The sequence below is a fragment of the Aphis gossypii genome, unplaced genomic scaffold, assembly GCF_020184175.1.
Source record: "Aphis gossypii isolate Hap1 unplaced genomic scaffold, ASM2018417v2 Contig00917, whole genome shotgun sequence".
NCBI lineage: Eukaryota > Metazoa > Arthropoda > Insecta > Hemiptera > Aphididae > Aphis > Aphis gossypii.
Window position 1 is genome coordinate 2,605 of NW_026083360.1, and position 27,312 is coordinate 29,916.

The 27,312-nt window shown below is 33.9% G+C and overlaps 1 protein-coding gene and 1 pseudogene across 3 annotated transcripts; one reads left to right on the forward strand and one right to left on the reverse strand.

The window, feature by feature from the left end:
- Nucleotides 1-17,222: 17,222 nt before the first annotated feature.
- On the reverse strand, nucleotides 17,223-20,595 carry LOC126555574 (uncharacterized; annotated as a pseudogene).
- A 1,447-nt stretch (nucleotides 20,596-22,042) lies between these two features.
- On the forward strand, nucleotides 22,043-25,530 carry LOC126555575 (uncharacterized). Of its 3 annotated transcripts, none has more exons than XM_050210475.1 (3): nucleotides 22,043-22,181; nucleotides 22,759-22,977; nucleotides 23,270-25,530. In XM_050210475.1, the coding sequence occupies exon 3, from the start codon at nucleotides 24,368-24,370 to the stop codon at nucleotides 25,244-25,246; it is 879 nt and encodes a 292-aa protein (XP_050066432.1). In that variant the 5' UTR covers nucleotides 22,043-22,181; nucleotides 22,759-22,977; nucleotides 23,270-24,367; the 3' UTR covers nucleotides 25,247-25,530. The 3 variants fall into 3 exon arrangements, with proteins under 3 accessions (XP_050066432.1, XP_050066433.1, XP_050066431.1); XM_050210476.1 differs by lacking the exon at nucleotides 22,043-22,181 and adding an exon at nucleotides 22,197-22,484; XM_050210474.1 differs by lacking the exon at nucleotides 22,043-22,181 and adding an exon at nucleotides 22,337-22,484.
- Nucleotides 25,531-27,312: the final 1,782 nt, after the last annotated feature.

Below are 27,312 nucleotides of genomic sequence, written 5' to 3' on the forward strand. Positions count from 1 at the left end.
GTTCTCAAGATTTTAAGAATCGAGTTGAGTGAAATGTGACAAGTTTACACTAAACATAAAAATGGCACAAAAATTATTTGTTAAATGTGTTCTTAACACTATAATACTATATCCACTCGGGTTAAAATACAACTAATCTATGGAACCATTTGAAATTTAAAAACAAATATATCAAACTAGATCTACTTCGAAGAGGAGTAACCGGTCTTGAATCTTCTGATCTTGAAGTAACAGTTAACGGCAATGGGTAAGTAAATAATTTTTATTTTCTTCTAGGCGCTGTAATGATCCTCATTAGTAAATTTATTAATATTATATAAAATATTGTATTTATGCATAATATCATTACGTATATAAAACGTAGCGAATGTATAACAAGGTACGAACGCCGACGTTCGCAAAAACAATATTATAATGTATACAAATAGTGGAATAGATCAATAGGTTATGCATGCGCGATTTATAATCCAAGTGGCGTGATCATAACAAGGTGAAACGATTAGCTTAAATAGAGAAGGGCATCAGAGATTCGGTGAGTCTGCCTTGGGACACGAACGACGTTTTACTTTAAATTTACGTTTGTTATATGTATTGTAAAAATATATAAGTATACTGGTATTATTCATACTCGTATACTTTATTTCAATCCTTACCTCAATTGTTACAAGTGCTTGCTGGACACGTTACAACATTTTGGTGGCAGCGGTGTGTCGAAGTCAAGCTTAAAAATTGATTTGGTTAATACTATATCAATCAACAAACTCGTCGAAATTTTGTTAAAACACTTTGAATCAAAATTAAGTCTAATTCAAGTCGAATTTCAATACAACGTCAAGAAAAAAAAGAATAGTAGAAACTTCAAACAAATCAAGTATTAGTAAATCAACCGTACGAGTCAAATAAAATCAACGGAGCAAGTCAAATACAATCAAATTCAATCAACATTTAAGTCAAAATCAGAAAATCTAGTCAAAATCGAGAAAATCCAACTTCAAAGTTATGCAAAACTTGTGGTAATATAATATTTTATACGAGGTGTGTTCAATAAATACCAGACAAAATTTATTAAAAATTATATTTCAAACTTACAATTTATTTAAATGGATCACCTTCAAAATAGTGTCCTTTAGCTTCGATACAATGATCCCAACGGTCTTGCCACTTTTTGAAACACCTTTGAATTTCCTCCATAGTTATAGCCTTTAGCTCTTGTGTCGCGTTATGGATAGTTTCGTTAACGTCTTCGAATCTATGGCCTTTGAGGGTACTTTTTAATCTCGGAAACAAAAAAAAATCACACGGAGCTAAGTCTGGTGAATATGGTGGATGAGGTACCACTGGTATATTTTTAGATGCCAAAAATTCACGTATGGAAAGTGCTGAATGCGCTGGTGCATTGTCATGGTGCAAAAACCATGACTTTGATTTCCACACTTCTGGTCTTTTACGGCGTACTTTCTCTCTTAATCTTTCTAATACTTGTTTATAGAACACTTGATTTATTGTCTGACCCGTAGGTACAAACTCATAATGAACTAAACCAAAAAAATCAAAAAAAACAATGAGCATTGCTTTGATGTTTGATCGGACCTGACGACATTTTTTTGGACGAGGTGAATTTGCGGTCTTCCATTGCGATGATTGCACTTTGGTTTCAGGATCATATCCATATACCCATGTTTCATCACCCGTAATAATTGATTTTATAAAATTTGGGTCACTAGAAACCCGATTTTTAGTTCTAAACACACTTCAATGCGATGTTCCATTTGCTCCTCCGTTAACAACTTTGGTACTAATTTTGCGGACACTCTTCTCATACCCAATTCATCTGATAAAATTGAATGACAAGTGCCAATTGATATACCAACTTCATTGGCTACTTCTCTAACAGTTAATCTTCGATCGTTTCTAATTTTGTTTCGAACAAGATCAACGGTATCATTTGTTTTTGATGATAATGGACGCCCAGAACGATGATCATCTTCAATGGATATCCGACCTTCTTTAAAACTTTGAACCAGTCAAAAGTTACACAACGGCTTAGTGAAACATCTCCAAAAGCCAATTTAATCATTTCAAAAGTTTCCGTAGCATTTTTACCAATTTTGAAACAAAATTTAATACACGCACGTTGCTCCGTAATATTATCCATCGTAAAATCGCAATTTTATACAAAACGACCAACTTTGAACACGTATTGTCGATTACTGATTTGAGATAATGATTATTGTTATATACTGTAATAATGGTCATTATCTCTAGTTTATTTTGGTATAACAATATTAGCGATAACACTAAAAGTTTTTCTGTAATAATTTTAGTCTGGGTATTTATTGAACACACCTCGTATTTATGTCGGTAATTGATCTAGAGTTAGAGTGGTTTTTCAATTTATCTCGTAGTGTAACGGAGGGTGTCCAAAGAGACAACTATTTGTCCCATTTACAAAACTTAGTCGGGCAACTAGAAATTGGTTAAATGAACAAACTTAACTTTGATAATGTTTTCAGAATGTTACCAGAATTCGCTGGGTTACCAACCCAAGATCTTAATCTTTTCGAAAAAAAAATGTAAATTCGTATTTATACATATTGTCGATGTTATAACAGGTGGTGTCTTTGAGGCATTAATGTGCAATTTATCGGGGAAAGCACAATGCGTAACCGAACACAAAGAGATTAGAAATTATAAAGAATTAATACAAATTCTAAGGGCGAATTTTGGGAACAATTATTCAGATACGTATTTAACAAAACAGCTAACGTCAATTACACAGGGTAAATCTGAGAAAAATACTGATTATGCGGCAAGGGTAAAATTAGCATTACATCAATTAATTAATGAATGACTAAAAATAAGAATGCAGAGGAAAGTAGGATTATAGCGAGTGTATTAACTAGCCAAGCTCAAAATATATTCGTAGACGGGTTGTTTCATTCGATTAGAACAGTATTAGGTGCTATGCAATTTAAAACTTGAGATGAGATGATTAAAGCAGCGTTGGAAGAGGAACAAGCTTATAATAATTCGAAACCAAAGTATGAATCCGTAAATGAAAATTCTAATTCCGTTTTTAAGCCAAAGTGCTATAATTGCGATGGGCTAGGACATTTAAGTAAAGATTGTAGGAAACCTAGAAAATCGAGTAGAGCTGAGAGAAGTAATCAGATAGATTCGGTTATTAAAAAAGAGTATAGTTTTACAAGTAGTGCAATGTTGTGCAATTATTGTAAGAAACCAGGTCATATTATGAAAGATTGTCGGAAATTAAAATATAATAACGAAAAAAAAGCTAAATAGAACTAAGGGTCAACGGCTGATATTAAGACTATTGGTAATGTAAAAGATAACCAAATTTTAATGTGTAGGAACGAAGAAAAACAGATTATTGAATTATTAAAAAATCAGGTTAAAGTACATTCACACTCACTGAGGACGTTTGAAAATATGTTTTTAATTGATACAGGTGCAGATTTAAATATAATTAAAATCTCAGCTGTTAATAATGATGTACCTATTGAGATGAAAACGAGTAAATTAGAAGGTATTCATGAAACTCCTATTACGAATTTAGGCATAATTAAAATTAATCTACGGATTAATGGTAATGATTATAACGACACTACATTTTCAATAAAGAAAACGTAATCTGTATTCCTCCGAGATCGAATAATGTTGTACCAATAAAAATGAATGGTAACAAATTAAATAACAATGATATTATAGTTGATAAACAAAATTTATCAGACACTTTGTGGATTGGTACTACGTTAAGCACGTGCACAGATAGCAGTGTATACGCGAACATAATTAATATTTCTGAAAATAGTGTACAATTACAGGCATCACAGTTAGATAATACTAATTGGGAGGTATATACAAAATCAGCAGAAATAAAACAGGAACAAATTTACGAACCAATTACGTCAATCAAGTACTTCGAAGCTAACAATATAGGTCAAAGTCAAGACGTCAAATTTACGGATAGAAACAAAACAATTATAGAACAACTTATTACGGACCATATAAATAGCATGGAATTGAAGGCGTTAATCGATCTATGTTACGAATATTCAGATATATTCTACGTCGAAGGAGACAAAATTGTCGGAACGGATTTAGTTACACACAGAATAATCACACCACCAAATCATCCACTGATTAACATAAGACAATATAGACTGGCTGAACAACAAAAAGTGGAAATCAATAGATAAATTTCGGAACTGGAATAACAACAAGTAATCGTCAAAAGTAATTCACCATGGAATCATCCATTAATACTAGTACCAAAGAAAACAGGCATAGACGGAGAAAAAAAAATTCAGATTGTGCGTGGATTTCAGAAAGTTAAATTTAATCACGGAAGGCAACTCATGTCCTTTACCATTAATTACAGACATACTAGATAAGTTGGGGCATTCAAAATATTTTTCTACACTTGATATGGCAAACGGTTATCATCAAATTTCAATCCATCCATGCGATACGCATAAGACGGCATTCTCGAACTATACGGGTCATTGGGAATGGATAAAAATGCCATTTGGTTTAAAAACCACACCGGCAGTTTTTTCAGAACTGATGCATGCATTAATATCTGGATGCAAAGATTTAAATATGTACACATATTTAGATGACATTGTCATAAGTGCAGAATCATTAGAATCAATGATAAGAAAATTAAAGTTAATTTTTGGATGATTTCGGGAGAACAATCTCAAATTACAACCACATAGTGCCATTTTTTACGTAAAGAAGTGACATATCTAGGACACAAACTGTCAGAAAAAGGATTACAACCAGATGAGAACAAAATTATATGTGTCAAAAACGTACCAATTCCTAAAAATCAAACGGACATAAAAGGATTTCTGGGTTTAACTGGATATTACAGGAAGTATATCGAAGATTATGCAAAAATTGCGAAACCGTTAACAAATTTACTTAAGAAAAACACAGAATTTATTCGGGGCGATGTTTGTCAAAACTCGTTTGAAAAGTTAAAATATTTATTGACTACAAAACCAATACTAATCTATCCAGATTTAAAGAAATAATTTATATTAACAACGGACGCATCCAACTTTGCATTAGGCTGTGTGTTATCTCATGGTGAAATTGGAGAAGATAAACCAATAGCATACGCATCTAGAATATTGAATAAAAGTGAAGTAAACTATTTCACAATTGAAAAGGAGTGTTTCAGTATCGTTTTCGGTATTAAATATTTCCGTCCTTATTTATGGGGTACAAAATTCAAAATAGTTACCGATCACCGACCATTAGTTTGGTTATTCAATGTATCAGATATGAATTCTAGATTAGCTAGATGGTGAATCTTATTATAAGAATTTGATTATGAGATAATTTACAAGCCTGGGAGAGAAAATGGAAATGCGGACGCATTATCACGAATATGTTTAATTAGGACAAACGAACCAGAAATTATGACTTTTGAAGATTTTATGAATTCAAAAAATATATATATTAATAGGAACGTTAAATAATTAAATGAAACATATACTAATATTCTAAACGACTTTAGTGAATTAATAACAATACCAGGTGATCTAACGTTGAGATTACACATATTAAGAGATTATATTAAAGAATTAGGTCACATTGGAAAACAAGTTTCGAGATCAAACGCAGTAGCAGAAGTCACAGTGCTAAACGATAATAATAAAAAATATTTATACGCTATTTCTCATAAACAGTTTAATCAGAGTCCAAAGTATACAGAACTCTATAACACATTAAACAATATAAAAAATGTATGTATTAACAAAGGTATATTCAAATTAGCAATAACAAAGATAATGTCGAATCTAAATTTTGACGTTGTCAGAAGTATGATTCGTTATATTTTCAGAAATACTAATATTCAGATAAATATATACACGGATTATGAAATAAAAGAAGAACAAAAGCAGATATTAATTGAAGAACAACACATAACTTGTATAGGCGGTCATCAAGGAGTATCAAGGACGATTAAAAGATTAAAAATGTGGGTATACTGGAAAAATATGAAGAAAGATGTACGGAAATTTGTTAACAATTGCAAGAAATGCCAAGTAAACAAAGAAAAAAGAAAAATACGTCAACCAATGGTAATAACGACATCTACAAAGGCTTTCGAGAGGGTAGCACTTGACATAGTGGGACCCCTGCCAAATTCAGAAAACGAGCATACACACATTTTGACGCTTCAAGACGACTTAACTAAGTTTTCAGCAGCGTTTCCAATCAAAGCAACGGACGCAACTACAATCGCAAAGACGTTTGTAGAAAAAATTTGTTTGTTATTTCGGAATCCCAAATAAGGTACTTAGTGATGAAGGTTCAAATTTTTTATCTGACGTTTTTAAAATGTGTAAGATGTTGGGGATAAATAAATTACAAACGACACCACAATTTTAAAGAAATTTCAGTGACCTTAAGAAAAACAATTGGTGTGAGTACATATGTTTTGCTATGTATACTTATAACACAACACCTCACACGTCACACAAATTTACACCATACGAGTTGGTGTTCGGCATCCAACCTACCATTCCATCACAGTTGGCGAACAGAAATCATAATGCATATAATTATAATGATTATGTACATGATTTACGCGGCAGGATGCAAGATGCAAGACAGATAGCGAGTAAACATTTAATTGAAGCAAAAAATAAATCATAACAGGCTTATGATAAAAGTGTACATTCACTAGTTGTTATTTATTTATTTATAATATATAAACGCCAAACGGCAATTTTTAATTAACAGATTAAGTTTAAATTAATAGATATAACAAAAATATAATAATACAAATACACACAAAATTAGAGCATATGGAAAAAAAACACAACATAATATAAACTAAATGGTAATACCTTAATTTAGTAATATAAAACTATAATACAACATATTTATAACAATGATATTATTTAATTACTTATTAAAATCAAAATTAAGATTGTTCAGAGTACGAAGCATCCTGTGCAAGGGGTGATTATGTCCATATAATGTATTGTGAGTTGGAATTTGGAAGAGTGCGTGATTTCTGGAGAAGGAGGAAGGGATACGAAGACATATTTTAGAGAGGAGATCGGGTGCATCTAAGGTACCACCTAGGAGCGAGGTTATAAAGTGCTCATCAGCATCTTGTCGACGAGTTGACAGCATTGGTATTCCCAAAGAACTACGAATTAAGGACTAGTCATGCGTAGGGTGAGGTATCTTCATTATGTAGGCAATGTAGGAAAGAAATCTATTTTGTACACGCTCGAGTCTTAGTTCGTCTTTAGCTAGGTAGGGATGCCACACCACCACACCGTATTCTAATATAGAACGTACTAATGAGAAGTACAATGTGCAGAGACAACGAGCCGAAGAAAACTGATTAGTATTGCGTTTAATAAAACCCAGTACTTTTAAAGCTTTACCTACAGTGACATTTATATGGTGCTCAAAATTTAACGATGGTGAGTAATGAATACCAAGATCTTTATAGAGGAAGACATGGTTAAGAGAAGTGCCATTTAGAGAATAGTTGTGGTGGATAGGAGATCGCTGCCTAGAAAACGACATAACATGACATTTGCTTATATTAAGGCTGAGACCTATGGAGTACGCCCAACTTGCAAAAATATCTAGTTCTGACTGTAGGATATGACATTGATTAAGATTGTCTATTTTAAGGAATATTTTTATGTCATCAGCAAAAAGAAGGAGTTTAGCCTTAGTGATCCATTTGGTTATCGAGTTTACAAACAGAATAAATAAAAGAGGACTAAGGTGGCCTCCTTGAGGGACTCCAGATGGTATCACAGCTAACTCCGAAACAGCATTTTTGATTTTTATGAATTGTTTTCTATCTGTGATGTAAGAGTGCAACCAAGATAGAAGGGGATTCCCAATGCCTAAAGACTTAAGCACCATTATTAGGCAATCGTGGTCCACTGTGTCAAATGCTTTATTAAAGTCTGTAAAGATTACATCTACCTGACCTCTGTGTTCGATAACTTCTGATAAATAGGAAGAGAAGGTAACACCACTTGTTACGGTTGATTTATGCGATCTAAAACCATGCTGCTCACTTATAATAAGATGATTAAGACTACGCTTTATTCTGGAGTATACAATTGATTCAAATAATTTACCAATACGTGGTATAATAGAAATTGGTCTGTAGTTTTGGATATCAGAAGCGTCACCAGATTTCAGAACAGGTGCTATAGAAGATATTTTCCAAACCTTAGGAAAAATACCTAAATCTAATGAACGCCTGAATAGTAAATAAATTGGATAAGCAATAGAAAAACGACAATTGTACAAGCATTGAGCGGATATGTCATCTGGACCATTAGAGTAAGTATTTTTTAGCGATTTAAGAGCGGAAAAAACATCGTCGACAGTAAACGTTATATCGGAAGGAAGTTCATAGGATAAGTATTCAGATGAGCCAGTAAATGGTGGAAGTTGGAGAGCCGAGGAGTTGAACGTCGAGGAGAAATGAGTTGAAAACAGATTAGCTGATTCAGTTGGAGTATTTGAGGCAATATTACCGAGATGGAGTGATGACGGAATTGGAGGTTTCTGTTTTAGATTATTTACAAATTTCCAGAATTTGGAGGGGGAAGATGATAGGGCCTCCTCGGTATGTCTAATATGAGCAGAGTAATCAACTTTTGATTGGCGTTTACATTTTGCTCTATATTCAGAGAAAACAAGATAATCAGATATCGACTTGGTTCGCTTATAAACTGCATGGGCTTTCTTCTTGGTTATTATAAGATTTTTGAGAATTGTGGATGTCCATTGAGGAAATTTAGAAGGTGAAAAAACTTTGATGGGAACAAACTTATTAATAGAGCTTAGAAGTGCATCGTTAAAGACAACAGCGGAATCATCGACCGAATAAAGCGAAAAAGTATTTTCCCAATCAAACGATACTAGATAACGGAGCATGGATTTATAATCAGCCGATTTATAATCACGGTATTTATGTGTGTCTTGAGCAGTTATCGGAGTTGGAAATGGAAAAGATACAAAGGTGGGTGGTAAGAATCCGGAGAAACGATTGGAGTGTTGGCAAGTTGGACAGTAGGTGTGTCAAAACTAGAAAATACAAGGTCAAGAAGGCATCCACGGGCATTAGGCACTTGATTGAGCTGGTAAAAATTATAGTACGAGAAAGAATCGACAAGATGAGTAGAAGTGTTAGAAATGGTACCAGATGCGAAAAGACCTTGATTGCTTTTGGACCATTTAATAAGAGGTAGATTATAGTCACCACAGACAAGAATAGATGTAGGGTTGGTAGATGATATTAAGTGTTCGAAGAGCTGGTATGGGCCTCAAAATCTGGGAGCGCGGACATAGGTGGTAAGTAAACTGCACCTATAAGAATTTTAAATGAATTAATGGACAGAAGGGTATATACTTGCTCGAGCGTGTTAAGGTTTGTACAGATAAGAGATGTTTTAATATAAGACTTGATTTCAATGAGAACACCACCTCCTCGTGAGTAGTTACTCTTAAGATAATTTCTGTCAACCCTGAAGATTTGATAGCCAATGAGCCCAAGTTCAGAGTTATGGACGTCAGAAGAGAGCCATGTTTCTGTGAGGATAATAACGTCATAACAAATAAAAAGGGGAATAGAACTTCTAAAATTACTTAATTTAGTTTTTAACTCACGGACATTTTGGTAGAAAATGTTTAAACTATTTAGATTACAATTCAAATGATTATTATTTTTAAAGCTGTATACAAAATCAAAAAATACAGTAGATGTATTAACAGATAATTTACAAAGATAACATGAAGCCAGGGGTACCAAATGAAAACATTGAGGATCGATGAGATATGATGATGATTGACTGACGTCACCACAGGTCCCTGGGTGGTTCAAGCTGGTTAGTTTTTGCAAGGGTGACATGACGATGAGCAGTATGGTTTAATTGAAAATCCTTATTTGCCTGGACAATGGAAGGAACGCCGTTGAAATGTCTGACCATTATATTATTTTCTCCGTTCTTCCTACGCTGTTCCAAATCGGCATAAACCTGACGTACTTGTTGACGTTCCATTAATGTACGATCACGAACAACAGACACCAACAATGGTGGGTCGGTAGCAGCACGAGAGCGCATACCGGTTAAAAAGTCCTTAATGAATTGTTGGGAAGTGTTCTTTGATGAAAATATGACTTTTAATGGGCGAGGGTTCTTACCAATAGTGCGACCCAACCTTATCATCTTCACATCTGCAGGCAGAGACATAGCAAGTGGTAGAATGGACTCAGACAGATGCTGTAGGTCATCAGATAAACGTACAGTTGGTATAGTAGCAGAAGATTCAATAAGTCCGTGGACGATGGCATTAAAAGAACATTTTTCTCTTTCTGATAGTTCTTGAAGAAGCTGAGGAATATTGTCCCCAGATGAGGAGGGCAATTTACCCACGTCAGATTCAATGACACCGATCCTATTGTTAAGAGAAGAAAGTTCGTTACGAAGAGAGGTATTGTCTGCTCTTACATCAACAATTTGTGAAGCTAGTGAGTCAACACTAGCTTGAAGTTCACAAAACTTTTTATTGAATGAAAGGGATAGAGCCTTACATTGAGCAAGAGTAGCATCCTGAGTTTTACGCATGACCGAAATTACTCGATTAAATTCTTCAGACGATAGTGGGGTGGGTGAAGGCGGAACTAAAGGCGGAACTGAAGACGGAACTGAAGACTTGGCAGATCTGAGCAACATTTGCTGGTCAGAGACTACGGGTGAATTAAGATTATCCGTAGACATAGTAGAATTTGTGGCAGATAAAACTCCTTAAATGAGAAGAGATGCAAGACAAATAGCAGTAGTAATTAAACGCCTTGAATAATCAGTTAAAGCAAAATAGTCTAATTCCAATATAAACGATAACGTAATTATGATGACCTTGTCACGTGCCGCGGACGAAATGAAGATAACGAGAGTAATAATACAATCGTGTATACGCGTGCACTGTGCTGTAATGAGCAGCAACCGTCGATAAGATGTATAAATATAAATTTACCTTCACTTCTTGAACAAAAGGAAAAACGGCCCTTAATGGAAATATATTAAACAGACTGACTCAACACCGACACCAGTCTGTACGCGAACTTTTTATAATTTTTTGGACTTAAGAATGAAAAAAAACTGACTATTATGACCAGTAAAAACAAAAAGTAAGTACGGAGCTAATTAATGTGTGTTTACGTTATATTACATTTTCAACTAGTAATAAAAGTAAATGATAAAATATTAATGAAAAATATGAAAAAAAAAAGAACAAGTTAGAACCTAATTGGTTAGGGCCATTTGAGGTTATCGAGACCAATGAACCGGTAAACGTAAAGATAATAAAAAACAATTAACATGTTAGAGTATACATATGATTCATTTATAACTATATAAAGAGGAATCTGAATAGATATTTAATTACGAATAATAAGCTATAAATTCATTCTAGAAATAACAAAATTTTAATTTATTTTTTAGGTTTAACATACACTGAACAAAAAATACCTGTAATTTCAATTACAATATAGGTTGATCCAATAAAATCATTGTTAATATACGTTCCATAAAACAATTATTGATACGAGGATGTGAATTTTGTTAAATTCACACTTTGATAAGTAACATTGTAGATTTAACAAAATGTTTTATCAATATACCTACTGTATAAAATTATAAACCAATTAAAATAGAACTTTGTTAATTTAAGGTAGATCTTTATTATTCTACTATAAATTGTATGTATTTAATATACTGTATCATTGAATTAACAAAATACTATTTATTTAACAAACCTAAGTTATTAGACCAAAACTTTTACTGATAAATTTAACAAAATATATTTATTTCAGTAAAACCAAATTGTTGAATTAATTAAATACTAATGGTTTTGAAAATATTATTTGTTTAATTTAAATGTTATACTATATATATAATATGATTTGCATAATTTAATTACAGTTCAAATATATATTATAATCTATTTATATGGTACACATATATTATTACATTTAACAGAATATGAACAGTATAGTTACCAAAATTTACTTTGAGTTAAATAATAAATTAAACAACAGTAATAAATAATAATATAACCAACTTTTTATTTAAAAAAATTACATACATTATATTATTATAGTATACAGTTAACAAGTAAAATAGGTTAACATTTTAACAAATGTTATGTATTAATGTATTATAACTCATAGGACTTATTTTAAATATAAAATACTTAAAAATAGGTTTAAGCTTTAAAAAATGTTATGTATTATAACTTATAAGACTTATTTTAAATAATAAAAACAATATATGTATATATATATTATATATATAAGAACATTACATATAGTACCAATATAAGAATATAAATTGCGCCCCAAGAGGTGAGGTTGAGAATGTTTATTCTTGTTATAGTTGCTTTTCTAAGTTCTTTCAGGTGGTCATGCCAATTATTTCTTGTGTCAAATACGATTCCTAAGATTTTAAAAGTCTTGTGTTGTGTAAAAATCTTAGGAATCGTATTTGACACAAGAAATAATTGGCATGCCCACCTGAAAGAACTTAGAAAAGCAACTATAACAAGAATAAACATTCTCAAGATGTTGACCCTCACCTCTTGGGGCGCAAAATCGTCTTCACTCAAAATTATATACAAATCCCTTATTCTGTCAAAATTAGAATACGGATCCTTCCTCTTCATCAATTCGAAACCTTCGAATTTAAAAATGATTGAAACTATACATAACTCCGGTCTAAGGTTAGTTTCTGGAGCATTTCGTTCGAGCCCAATTCTCAGCCTACTTAACATTACTCAAACCCTTCCCATCTGCCTAATAAGAAAAAAGAATGCCATGCTTCTAGCCGCTAGGCGTGCACAAAACAATCTTCCCTCACATCAAGGTATTAGAAACCTCCTCTAAAACACAAATATTGACCTTTCCGGAATTATTAGACACGAATGTCCTCACATTCCACCGTGGATCATGGATATCAATATAAACATCACATTATCCTTACTTCCTAAAGCCAATACTTTGCCCAGTGTATACAAAACAGAATTTTATTCATTCTCAAACAACCACAATGAGCACACTAAATTTTTCACTGACGGGTCCAAAACAAACTAGGGCGTGAGAGCCGCAGTGGTATACGACGAAACAAAACAAATATTCAAGCTACCGAATTTCTGCTCAGTCTTTACAGCCGAAGCCACTGCGATTTCTCAAGCTCTCGATATCATATATGAAAATGGAATAAGTAAATCTATAATCTTTAGTGACTCTCTCAGCACCCTTACTGGTATTTTAAATATACACCAACCAAACATATAACTAGAAAAATTCACAATCAGATACATCTTCTCAAAACCAATGCACAGACCATCATTCTCTGTTGGGTACCTAGCCATGTCAGAATCCAGGGAAATGAATTGGCTGATACATATGCCGAAGAAGCCATCTCCTCCCATATCTCTTACCAAATCCACACCTATACTTTCCAGGACCTAAAAACCACCATCGACAACCACATATTAACACAATGGCAGATCTTGTGGTCAACGCTCCGCACCAAGCTCGATAAAATAAAACCCACAGTCTTCCCATGGCCAATTTTGGCATTACCAAGACGCCAGGAAGTAATTCTAAACAGACTATGGATAGGTCACACATGGGTGACTCATAAACACCTTATACACAGAACTAAACCTGATCAATGCCAAACTTGCGGCGAAACTTAGGTTTTAATAAACCAGGTTTATCCCGGGCGTTCAAATCACCCCGCCTTTCCTGAACTCAGACTCCCGTTCTCTGGCTAGTAAGTCAGCCGGCAAGGTCGACGACAGTACGTTCAGAGCCGCTTCAGAAACCTTACGGTAGGCACACATGCAACGCAGTAGGACTTTGCGCTGGGTCTTGTTTAGAAGCCTGACGTTGCCGGGCACGAGGTCCAGGGTGTGTGCCCTAACTGGGGCACCGTACAGCAGTACAGAATGCACGACTAAGGACAACAAACGCCGTCTATCTTCGCGTGGGCCACCTACATTCGGCATGAGGCGTGCCAGTTGCATACCAATCCCTTCTGCCTTGGCCGCAGCTTTCTTCAAGTGGCTCTTAAAAGTAGCGACTTGTCAATGATCATACCGAGGTACCTCATTTCGTTAGCAGTTAGTGCGATGGGGCTACCGCATACCGTTAGCAGTGGTTTATCCCACTTATATTTGTTCTGAATACGACCGCCTCGGTTTCTCGGCCGCTTTCTGTAGGCCTAGGTTGGAAATTCGCCCTTCTACTAGGTTGATGGTGACATTGGCTATGGACTCTAGCTCGGCAGTGGTGTTGGACGAGGTCACTATAAGGGTGTCGTCCGCAAAGCCCTAACTTTGCTCCTTGGGGCACTTCCTCTCTAAGGACGGGGTCGAACGCTACGTTCCAAAAGAGGGACCGACGACAGAGCCCTGGGGCACTCCTTCTGAGATTTCCACATCCATACTTCCTTCTAGCGAGATGCACGTTGGCAACGTTCCGGATCTGCCCTAGAAGTAGGAGCGGAACATTTGATAAAGATGCGCCGGGGCCTCCCACCTCTCAGTGTGATCAAGATGTCGGCCATTGGACGGAGTTGAACGCATTCTTTATATCGATGCCGATTGCTAAGCAGAATTTTCCGTTGTTAACTTCCTGGGTGATGTTGTGTTGTGTAGGTCCAGTACCGCGTCATCGGTAGACCGCTTCTTCCTGAATCCGTACTGATTTGGAGACTGTCCGCCTCTACGGGTGATGTGGTCTTCTAATCTCCGAGAGAGCAGGGATTCCAGCACCTTCCCGACGTCGTTGAGTAGGCAAAGTGGCCGGTAGGACGACGGGACTCCCTCTGGTTTGTTTCCTTTCCTAAGGAGCACCACCCAGAGATGACTTCCACTCCATCGGGAAGGTTCCACTCCCAAGACAATTGTTGAAGAGCCCGAGGAGGATGTGCGAGTCTGCTTTGTGTACTGCCGAAAGGATTTTGGACGTAATGCCATCTGGGCCAGGGGCTTTGTTTTTGCTCCTTATCCTGTGCATTGCCGCCTCGAGCTCCACCGCTGTAAACGGAACGGGAGGAACAGCGTGCAGTAGCGGCGATCCTACGCTATTCTGGTACGTCGGGAACAGGGTGTCAATGACGGCATCCAGCGTCTGACGCTCCATTGTCAATGACGCGGGGGGCCCCTCAGCTTCCGCATCACGAGTTTATACGGCTTCACGAAAGGGTCGCTATCTACTGATGAAATAAGCTCCGGCCAGCAAGTTTTCTTGTTCATTTGGATGGCGGATTTGAGCTGCTTCTTTGCCTCGCGGAATGCATCGTTGGTCCTCGTGAGTTCAGCATTGGCTCGCTGGCGTAGGCAAGTTATGCGAGCCACCATTCGCACTTTCCGGCGTTTTGCCCTAACACATTCAGAGCGGAGGGAATCGATTTCTACAGTCCACCAGTGTACCGGAGGCTTTCCGGGTTTGGAGACTCGGCGCGCGGGGAGGGCAAAATTCATGCAGTTGTCACCCTCGACCGAAAAGAAACAGCTCCCGAGTCTGCGTCTTGCTCATCCAGGGGGTTCCTCCGTCAAGCCATTCAGTGAGCAACAGGCCAGTGAGGAGTGAGTCGCTGTCAATCCCGCCAGAGGTATCCCAGCCGCTGGGGACCTGCGGGCAGCTTGTTGTGGTGCTGGCTGAATTTAGCATCAGGGAGAAGCGTATGTAGGGATGGTCGCTGAAGTTAAACACTGACTCTAGCACTCTCCAGTTGACAACGCGACTGGCCAGAGAATCCGACGCTGCTGTGATGTCTACTATCGAACCGGCACTTCTGGCAAAGGTTATGCCTATGTTCATGACAGCAAGGTCAAGAGACTCAATCAGTAAGCACAGTTCCTCGCCTCTCCTATTTTCAACTCAGTCACCCAGGTGGCTGATCTGCTGTTGAAGTCTCCAGCAACTACGATGGGACACCCACCCAATGGGCGGATCGGATGCTGCCCTCTAATCGATGGAGCATGTCGCAGAATTCTTCCAGCGGCCGGTTGGGGGCGTAGCGTAGCAGCAGTATACCTGCACCCCGTTAAGGCGAACTGAGACGAACTCTGGGTCTCGTATTACGTTACCTATGGTCACCGCATTATTCGGGATATAAATGGCGGCCCTGCTGGATCCTGCATTGGCGATCCAGGCCGTGGAGTGGGCATCCGCTTTATAATGATCGCTTAAGAGCGCGATTATCGATTCTCTCCTCAACCATGTACTGTGTGAGCAGGTCTTGTGCTGCACGGCAGTGGTTGAGATTGCATTGGACGAAGCTTAGGCCTGTCATTGTAGATCAGTCAGCTGCGCACAGGGCGACTCCTCCAGCCGTTGAGTATTCCCCCGCTGGGATACTGTCGGCTTCTGCTGGCTCTGTCTGCTGTCTCCGCGAGAGTTGCATGCAGTCCCTCTCGAGATGGCCCTCATCTCGGCACCTGTGACAGCGGCGGGGCTTTGCATCATTGGGGCATTGGGGCATTCAGCGGCGAGATGGCCTCTTCCTTGGCATCGGTAGCAGGTGGGCTGGTTTTTTTCTATCCACTTGACTCTGCATTTCGTCCAGCTTATGACAACTACCTCTGTTTCCACCAGCTGAATCGCGTCCTTGAAAGGCAGGGTTAGGCTGGCCACGTACTCACCCCGGCCACCAGCGTTCCTCTGGATTCTAACGTCCCCGGCTGCGACCCCGGTGATCCTCGATCCCATCGACCTTCAATAGTATACCGCCCGCTCTCGTCTTTCTCGTTGTCAACACATTGACGCCGAGTGATGCGAGGTTGATTGAGCTGGACACTTTCCTCATCGCAGCGATTAGTGAACCGTTGTCGACTGGGCGGTCGATGATGACCGCCGCCGTTTTTGGGACCCTTCGCTGCAGTCGGGCAAGTCTTTCAGCTGTCGTGGGTTGCTCCTTTTTTGGGGGAGGATCTTCCTTCTTTGACTTCCTGGTCCTTTTCGCCATCTGACTCCACGTAGGCTGCTACTGTTGGTCCTGATCCGCTTCCTGACTTGGCTGCTCCGACTCTACCCGATGTTGTTGTTGCTGCTGCTGCTGCTGTTCCTTGCTGGGCCAATTCTTCTTTTCCTTCTTCCTCGTAGCCTGTTGCCTCAGTCGCTACTCAGGTTGTGGCTGCTGCCGGGGCTGGTGGTGTTGAGGCTGCTGCTGCTTCCGCTTCTCGCCTGCCAGCTGGGGCTTTGGAAGAGGTGGGTTTTTAAAGTGATTTCCTTCACTTGCGTTTTAACCCTATCGCCAGGGGGATTTTAGGTCAGTGCTACTTTTACCTATCTCCGTTTGCAGGTGCTTGCAGGTGGAGCGGACCTGCCCAACCAGTTAAGGTAAGGCTCTGTGAATAGCCCGAGTAGGGCTGGGACCGTTTGGTAAGATCTAGTTAAAGACCCGCAAGCTCCCCCACCGCGTCAAGGTGAGTCCCGCCGGGGGAGAATATACAGGTACCTAAATAAAACAAAACCAGTCGTTCTTAGGCTCAAAATGATTGGGGGGTTATTAAAAATGTATAATTTTGCTATGCAGAAAAATTCAATGTAATCTATACTTTAAGAGTCTGCTGCAAACTTACTAGTTTATAGCCCATTGGCTTTGTATAATGCTGCCATTTATTGAATATTTCTGCTGGATTATTATTTTTAATGAAAAGAAGTCTATAATTTATAGTTTTTTTCCAGATTTCTTCGATTTCCGGCCAAGTCATATTTTTATCTGATAAATAAGAACTACACTGTTCTGAGTCAGGTTCAAGTTCTAAATGAATAAAACAAAAGTTGTGCATTATTAATATAAATATTAAACCAAAATTAATGGTAGAATCTTTAAGCCTCTTATTAAATAAATAATTATCCTGACCTATTTATATTGTATTTAGGTATGATATAATACATATATAATAATAGTACTTACGCACAATTATAATAGTATAATATACATATAAGTGGGTGTGTGTGTCTACTATTTATAATATTTTATTTTATTAATAAAGTATACTGAATATTTGAATAAAAATTAATTAATATGTGTTTGATTAAAATAGGTATAAAAAATTACTAAAACAGTTGTTCAGGACATCCATGGTACTGGACACATTTGTTTTTAATTGACTTGGCTCTTTATGAATAACTGGTATTAATCCATTTTGTTTCATAGTACGTATTGTATTAAAATATTTACTACCTATATAATTTTCCTGTGGGACTTTTGTTTACTGAGTCTTTAATAAAATAATATCCTAATAAATCAAATAAATCTAATAAGAATTAATATAACAAATTACCTATATAATTGTATATAGGTTTATAGTTTTAAGAATTATAGAATGCATTTTAAAAAATTGTGTCACAAACCATAGTGAATGTAATAATAATATGTAATTTATGAGTTTTATTAAAGGAAATATTTACTTTTATTTTAGAAGGAAAAACAGTAACAATAGCATCAGCAAAATAATTTGCTAATTTTATTGTCATAGTCAAGTTCTTCTTTATCAAATCACTTATGATAATCTCAATCAGTAAATTTCGGCAACTTTCATTTAGCATGTTATGGTTTTTAAAATAGTCGAATATTAAAGAACCTTGAATATTATTTAATAACATTTGTACTAGTTCAACAGTTTCCTTTTTTTTTTCAGAAAGTTCAGAAAGTTCAGAAGGTTGAACTGAAGTACAAGGCAATTCATTTGTTGTAGTTATTTTTGAATTTATTATTGTTATATCAGAATGATTTTTTGAAGGGTTTTGATATTTCTTCACATAATGCTCAAATCGTATCATGATACCAAGTGGAAAATCATTCAATAACATTGCTATGTGATGATGTTGTATGTACTGTAATGTTTCAACATCAATTTGCTGATCTGAAATAATATAATGTATAATATTATATTATTATAGTTATTCAAGATACAAAATAGTATAGAACTACTTAATTATAGTACCTAGTCAATTTGAAATTAATCTCTTTAGGTTTCTTACCTAAACATCTTTGATAAGTAATTTCAACTAATAAAAAGTAAATATAGGTACATTATAAGTTACATTAATAAATTAGTATTACTAATAATAATTATCAATTAATAATATTCTTTTAATCGAATCATCAAATCCCCTTTAAATGTCTTATTGGTATTAATTGGTGGTCCACTATAGTTTTCGGGGCTCAAAATGTACTTAAAGTTATGAATATTATTAACCTGGTATGCTTTTAAATGAGAATTATAGTTTTCAATTTGAACTTGATTCACAATAAATTTAATATCACCATTTATTTTAACGAAAATAATTTCTAATATTTCATACAGACAAAGTTCATCAGTAAAATTGGACACTAAATAATCTACTTTATAAGTTGTACCTTTTAATTCAACTTGAGAGTAGCAGTCAAATTCATCATCAGACAGACCTAAATTTCTTTGTATTAATAGATTGTGATTAGTACAGATTTTATGTCTCATTTCTTTTACACATTCATTAGGATAATTATTTAATATATTATTTATAAATTTGTATTGAAAGTTTTTTGCCAGTGTTAAAGAAATATTCTTTCTTGAAGTTATCACATGAGCATATATTTGCATTTCCTTATGTTTTGCCTCATAGCGAAAACACCAAAAATGTTTGGGAGGTCCTGAATTTAGAATTATTGTTGGATAATGTGTTAATAAATGATGTTTTGATTTTAAATTGTCTTGAAATAATAAAATATAGTCAGAGTTGTGTTGTTTTATATTATTTTTTAAGAGAAGGATTGAATTTTGAGTAAATTGAGTTGAGAGTAGAGTATCAACTATTTCCAAAAAATTTAAGTAAAATAACCATACTGCATCATCTTTAGGAATTAAATCACCAACTATTAAAGAAAAATAATGAACAAATGTCATCATCTCACGAGCTGACATTTTTAAATGAAATTTTTTCAAGTGAATAGTTTTAAAAGGAGGAGAAATATTGCCAATTTCAATGGATCCATAATTAAAATTTTGTTTCCTAAAATTTAACTATTCTAAAGAAAATATTTTAACCAACTCTGTGTAATAATTTATTATATGGCACATGTTGTAATGACAAATGCCTTCAAAAACATCATGCTTTACGTCTACGCTAAAGTTTTTTACAACATGAAAGGAAGTTATATTATTAAAAATTGCTTCTCTATAAATACCAGTCTCTTTAAAATTATTTTTATTGACATCTTCAGAGTAGTTTACATTATTACGAAGTTATGAATAATTGTCCTCACATAATGTATGAGTTAGAGATTTATGAGCTTTGCAAAATCTACAAAAGAAATTTGCTGAGAAAGATTTGCTAAACTCACTTATACTATTTAATGCAAGATTATCCCCAATAAAAAGCCCTAAAATGAAATGTACTTGTTTATTACTTTCTGGTGTACATATACTAATACCATTAACTTCAATATCATTTAATTCATCTATCAATCTTTGAAGAGACAAATCATTACCAAACTCCTTCATATTGACTGTTTTTATTAATGCAGCTAAATGAATGTTATTAAGTTTCGATGGATCTAATAATGGAAAACTATAGTAAACTGCTGCAAGAGATTGAACAGAAGCATGCGAACCTAGTGGATTGTTTATCTCAAAATCGTCAATATACGTATAATATGGAATAACAATTTTATTATTAAACAGAGAAACTTTTTCCTTCCATTGTTTCCCATGTACAAAATGTTTTATTAAATTATTACATCAAGTACTCATTAAATATTCATAATTCAATAAAGATTCATTTAAATTATTATTATTATTGTATTCAAAATACTTTTTGAATTGAAATTTAATTGGTAGCAAAACACCCTTTGCAATGTTATCACCATAATTTTTTTCTCCTGAGTTATATACTAAATTTGTTTCACTATTAATAGTAAATTGCCGAGCTTCTTCATACAAGTTGTTTTCAGACAACCAATTATTTAACTTATATTCAGAATTACACCATTCAAATGGATTTGATAATATTGATGTAATTTTATTAAATTGTGATAACATTACTAGAAATTTTATTGTATCTTTAAGAAATTCATTAAGTAAATTTACCAATGGTTTTAGCAACCTGTCTTCTATACCTCTTTGAATATCAAAAGCATTTTTTCTAGAAAAATTATTATTACTGATTAGTGATATTGTAAATTTAAGAGCAGAATCTTGGAATGAAGTAAGAGCTGTATCAAGAGCAATATAATTATTATAATGATTTTCTTGAGCTATAGAATCATTATTTTGTATGGATTCATTTTCATGGGACATTCTATCAACTGCATTTAAGTTTTGAGTTTTACAATTTTGAACTTCTAGAGAAGTATTAATATCATTGTTAATATTGCTTGTATTAGTAATATTAGAGTTGATGATAGGATGCTTTTTTATTGTACGTTTTTTAAAACTATTTAAGTTTTGAAATAATTGTGTACACTGGTTTTGTGTACATTCATATGTACTAGAAGATTTCAATAAATGAACTATTTTATAGTATACCAGAAGTGAGGAGAATTTTGTAATAGGTATGTTGTTTACAAATAAAACAATTCATTGTTAATAATTATTAGTTTTAAAAATTAGTAATTACTATTTATATAGGTACGAGTATAGGTCAGAGACGTATTTATAGGGGGGGGGCAAGGGGGGCTTGGGCTCCGGGCGCCAAATTTTGAGAGGGCGCCAGCCACCAGGCGTCAGAATGGTAGAATCTTAGAAAATCGTAAAATAGTTATTTTATATCATTGTCATGAAAATGTTTATATTATTATCATGTCAAAATCATAAACCTTTCATCATACATACTATGTACCAACTACACAACATTGATTACTGATAGCCTGCTATGTGTAATACTCAAGTTGGTAGTAGTGACTTACTGACTTTTAGACTTTGGTAGTTTGGTACCAATCATGTTATCATGTTACCTATTATCATTTTTGTTATTGTTGCCTGTTGGCTTTTGGCCTATGCATTTTAATATTTTTATTCTTTAGTAGGTATGTTATAGTTGTTATACGTATGCCTAATGCTCTGTATTGCAGTATCCAGTCTTGAATAAGGTAAATATTTGTATTTTGATTATTATTTTTAGTTCTAATATTAACGTTATTATTATTTATTATCAAATGTAATTTGTATTTTGCGTACTGAGCTTATGGAGCTTTTATTATACTTATTGCCTATCCTATTTTTTTAAGCTTGTTAATCGCTTGTAAACGCAGCAATGGTTTATAGTAAAAAGCTTAGTGGAGCAGAAAACCGAAAACGCTCACATGCAAAAAGTGAAGCTCAAGCCAAAATTATTTCAAAAACTGCTAAATTACAAACATATTTTAGGTGCCCAGATAGACAGCCTAACCAAAGTATGTTTATTTACCTACAAAACTATACCTAATATTAATTTTGCAAATATCATGTACCTATAATCTATATATATTATATACATATTGTTATGTTATTTATTATTCAATGTACATAACAATATGTATATAATATATATAGATTATAGGTACAAAAAAAAATTATTATTTAAAATAATTAATATATTTATTTATTTTTTTATTATTATTATTATTTTTATTTATTATTATTATTATTAAATTTTAATCATCGTTATTTATGCTTAAATGCTTTCAGTTGAAAATGAAGTAAATAATACAAGCAAAAATGATCATAGCTGTACTGTTAAGGAAGATAATCTATCTAATCCAGGCGATCTAATTTTATCAAATAACAACAGTACCGAAACTAGTAAAACTCAATTGTCTACAGAATCTAAAGAAATAATAATACACCAACACCATGTTTGTCCATGCACGAAGATAACAATCTTCTTAAAAAATGTATCATTCCCGAGTAAGATTTTTTTTTTCATAATAAGTTATAACTATAAATATGCATATAGAAAGACTATTTTTTTTTTAGTAGTTTCTTATGTCAAATTATGTTAGAAATTAAAATATAAATAAATTTAGTACACTGTACACTATTACATTCTGTTCATTTAAAATGATACCAACCAATACCACTATTCCTCTAGTTATATTATAAATTAATCTCTATTGCCTAATGCCTGAATATTTATTAAAAATTGTTATAATATAGTTATATATGTATATTATATTAAATGAATATATTTTATCTTTAGAAATGACCCTGCCAATTGGATGAAAAATCAAGAAACGATAGATTATATATCAATAAATGGATTCAATCAAAATTTGGAGAACAATAATTTCCATAAATCAAAAAGAACTTATAATCGAATAATTGGTGGTGTTAGACATACTCGTTTTCGATATTTGTCAAAAAGTTTTTTTGTATCTACTCTTGTTAATGGTGAAAAAATTAACCGAACCTTTTTGGTTTACTCAGAAAGTAAAGGATCAATATTTTGTGCACCCTGCTACTTATTTGGTGGTACTACATCGTTTGCCACAGTTGGCTTTTCAGATTGGAAAAAAAGGTGGAGAAAAAATTAAGCGTCATGAAAATTCAAAAAACCACAAATTGTGTGTAATTAAAATGAAAGAGAGAGGAGAAGTATTAAATCGAATTGATCAAAAGCTAAAGTATCAAGTAGAAACGGAAATAAGTTATTGGAAAAATGTATTGACTTGAGTTGTAGCTGTTGTTAAATCACTTTCTTCTCGTGGACTGTCCTTTAGAGGTGATGATGACCATTTTGGATCTGTTCATAATGGGAACTTCATGATGAGCTTAGAGCTTATTGCTCAATTCGATTCTTTTTTAGCACAGCATATTGAAAAGTTTGGCAATAAAGGAAAAGGTTCAACATCATACCTATCTTTTAATATATATGAGCAGTTCATAAGTATAATGGCAGATAATGTGTTACAACAAATGGTTAAAGAAATAAAGGAAGCTAAATATTTTTCCATCAGTATTGATTCTACTCCTGACATTAGCCATGTAGATCAACTATCATTTATTTTTCGGTATGTTCAAAATAATGGCAGTCCGGTAGAAAGGTTTTTAGGGTTTTTACCCAATTCTGGTCATAAATCTGAAGAATTAGCAGATGCTGTATTTTTAATTTTAGAATAGCATGGATTAGATATAAACAACTGCCGTGGTCAAAGTTACAACAATGCATCTAACATGTCTGGTATGTATACAGGACTTCAAGCTCGCATTAAAAAAGTTAATCATTTAGCTACATTTGTACCATGCTCGGCACACAGTTTAAATCTTGTTGGTGAATGCGCTGTAGACTGTTGTAGAAATGCTTCCAAATTTTTTTAATCTGCTTCAAAATATCTATAAATTTTTCAGTTCTTCTACACATAGATGGGAAATACTTCAGAACAATTTAACTAAAACAGAAAATGTATCACTTAAAAAACTATCAGATACCAGGTGGTCAGCAAGATCTGATGCAAGTATTAGTTTAAACAAAAATTGGAATGAAATAATTAATACACTGTCTTTTATAAAAAATGATAAATCAGAAAAATCAATCACAAGATCAGAAGCTAATGGACTATATTTAAAATTAGACTGTCTTGAAACAGCTATTATGGCCACATTATGGGGTGATATACTAGAAAGATTCAACAAAACTAGTAAACAATTGCAGTCAGTTGAGATTGATTTAGAAACAGTGATATGCTTATACGAATCGTTAATTCGGTATGTATTAGATTTAAGGAGTATGTTTGATATCTATGAAGAGAGAGCAATTAATAAATCGGGACACAAAACATATCAAGAAATACGCAAAAGAAAAAGAAAATTAACTGCAGATGAAAAAAGAGAAGGAGAAATAAATTTTGAAAATCGAGACTCTTTAAGGATTAATACTTATTACGCTATTATTGACAATCTACATTCTGAACTAGAAAGAAGAAAATTCTACTATGATGAAGCCAATAAAAAATTTAATTTTTTATTTCAATTAATAAAATTATCACCATCAGAAGTTTATAAAAAAGCAGAAATACTTCAAAATATATATACAAATGATCTTTCGTCTTCATTTGCTAACGAGTGTGTACAATTTAGAAGCTATTTAATGAGCTTAAACCAAAACATAAGACCTAAAACTGTAATGGATATTTGTAAAATGATCAGAACTGAAAAACTTCAAGAACTGTTTCCTTAACGTAGATATAGCATTAAGGATGTATTTATGCTGTCCAACATCCAATTGTTCAGCTGAGAGATCATTTTCAGCATTAAAGAGGGTTAAATCTTATTTGAGGTCGAGAATGACTGATGATCGTCTTAATAGGTTAGCAATCTTGTCGATTGAATCTACACTTACCATGGATATGAGCTTTAATGACATTATAAGTACATTTGCAAAACAAAATTCACGAAGAAAACTATAATATTTTTTTCTAAATGTTTATTAATTATTTTACCGTAATATATATATATATATATATATGTATTGAAAATGTTTTTGTTTTTAATAATCACCCCATATCAGAGTTAACTGTTATTATTAAAATAGGGCGCCTTTAAGGAACAGTGCCCCAGGGCGCCAAACACATAAATACGTCTCTGTATTAACTTTGTCTATATCACAAGTTTCTTGCGAACGATTATTTTCTAAGCTCAAATATATCAAAAACAGGTTGCGTAGTACACTATCATCTTCACACCTGGAACAACTTATGATTATATGCACAGAAAAAGATATATTAAACCAACTCGAAAACAACACAATTATTGACAAATTACATTTAAAAATAAATTACTAAAGACATTATTAATTTTATAATATTATATTTATGTTATAATAATAAAATAAATTTATACATGCCTACTTGTATTTATTGATAAATGTATAATTGTAAAAGAGTTAGTTATTTTTTTTTCATCAGTACAACCAGTATAATACAAGTGAATTTGTCAAGTTACCTTGTACAGCATTTATAATTAGTGCAACAAGTACTACTCTAATCTAATCTAATATAATATAGTATAATAGTGGTATGGTAAAAAAGTATAATATTTCCACTTTAATACAGTGATAAAGTAAAATAAAAAATGTAGTTGTAACTTGTAATAGTGTAATATTAAATTCATAAATTCATATTATTCCTACCAAAAAGTTGAGTAAATTATTTTGATAGATCTTGGATATGATCATGTGGGCCGCTAAATTCCATTTTTCCAGGGCCGGTCAGATCATGCCTATCCGCCCCTGCTGCTCCAGTCAGAATCTAATACCTATAATCAATTATAAAAAAGGTGATATTTTGATTTTATGTTTTTATACATAAACATTATGTTATATATTACTGCAGAAGATTGCAAAAAAAGATGGCGTAATATTCGCGATACATACATGCGAAATAAAAAGTAGCTAGGAACTGAATTAGCCGCTGCTTTAGCTAAAAATAAATGGCCTTTAGCTGGACATGTAACATTTTTGGATCATGTAGAGTACGAACAGAAGTAAGTATCAATATAAATTAAAATTAGTAGATACTTGGAATGTAAAATATACCAAGTGTTTATAATAAAGTATATGTACTTAAGTTTTATTATAGGTCAATTCACTCTAATTTTAACGACTGACCCTGGCTCGAATATGTTAATAGCTGTTGAAAATTTAAGTTTACCACATGTGAACTGTTTTGGTCATGTTTTAAATATAGGAGTTTCAGTTATTTTAAATTTAGATAGTATGAAGAGTGTTGTAAATAAAGTAAAGGCAGTACATAATATATTTGCACATAGTTGGAAAGCAGATAGAGAAATGGAAAAAGTTCAAGAAAGATTTAGCCATCCTAAATAAAAATTTCCATCATATTCTAAGACTCGGTGGTGGTCAATTTTAGAATTAATAAATGTTATAATATTGATCAAGATATTTAACCTTTCTTCGTGCCTATAAAAATGGTAATCACTCAAATTTAATTTTTCAAGAATCTGATGTTATTATATTAAAGAACTTTAAATTGATTTTACAACCAATTCGTGAGATAACAGATAATTTGGCAGGCGATTCGTATGTAACAGGCTAAGCAATACTTTGTAACGAATACGACATACTACTACTGACGACGCGCCGCCCAACAACAAATAATGAAACAAAAAGCCCCAGAACTAGTCTCCACACACACATACATTTCACAGATAAAACTATCAAGTGGTTAATTAGAGGAGAACAACGGACCACGCCATTTTCAGAAAATCCTTCACCAGAAAAAAATC

Bases quoted from the DNA above. Each gene is read 5' to 3' on its own strand.
- LOC126555575 (XM_050210475.1), top strand. From the start codon at position 24,368: ATGCTTCCAAATTTTTTTAATCTGCTTCAAAATATCTATAAATTTTTC.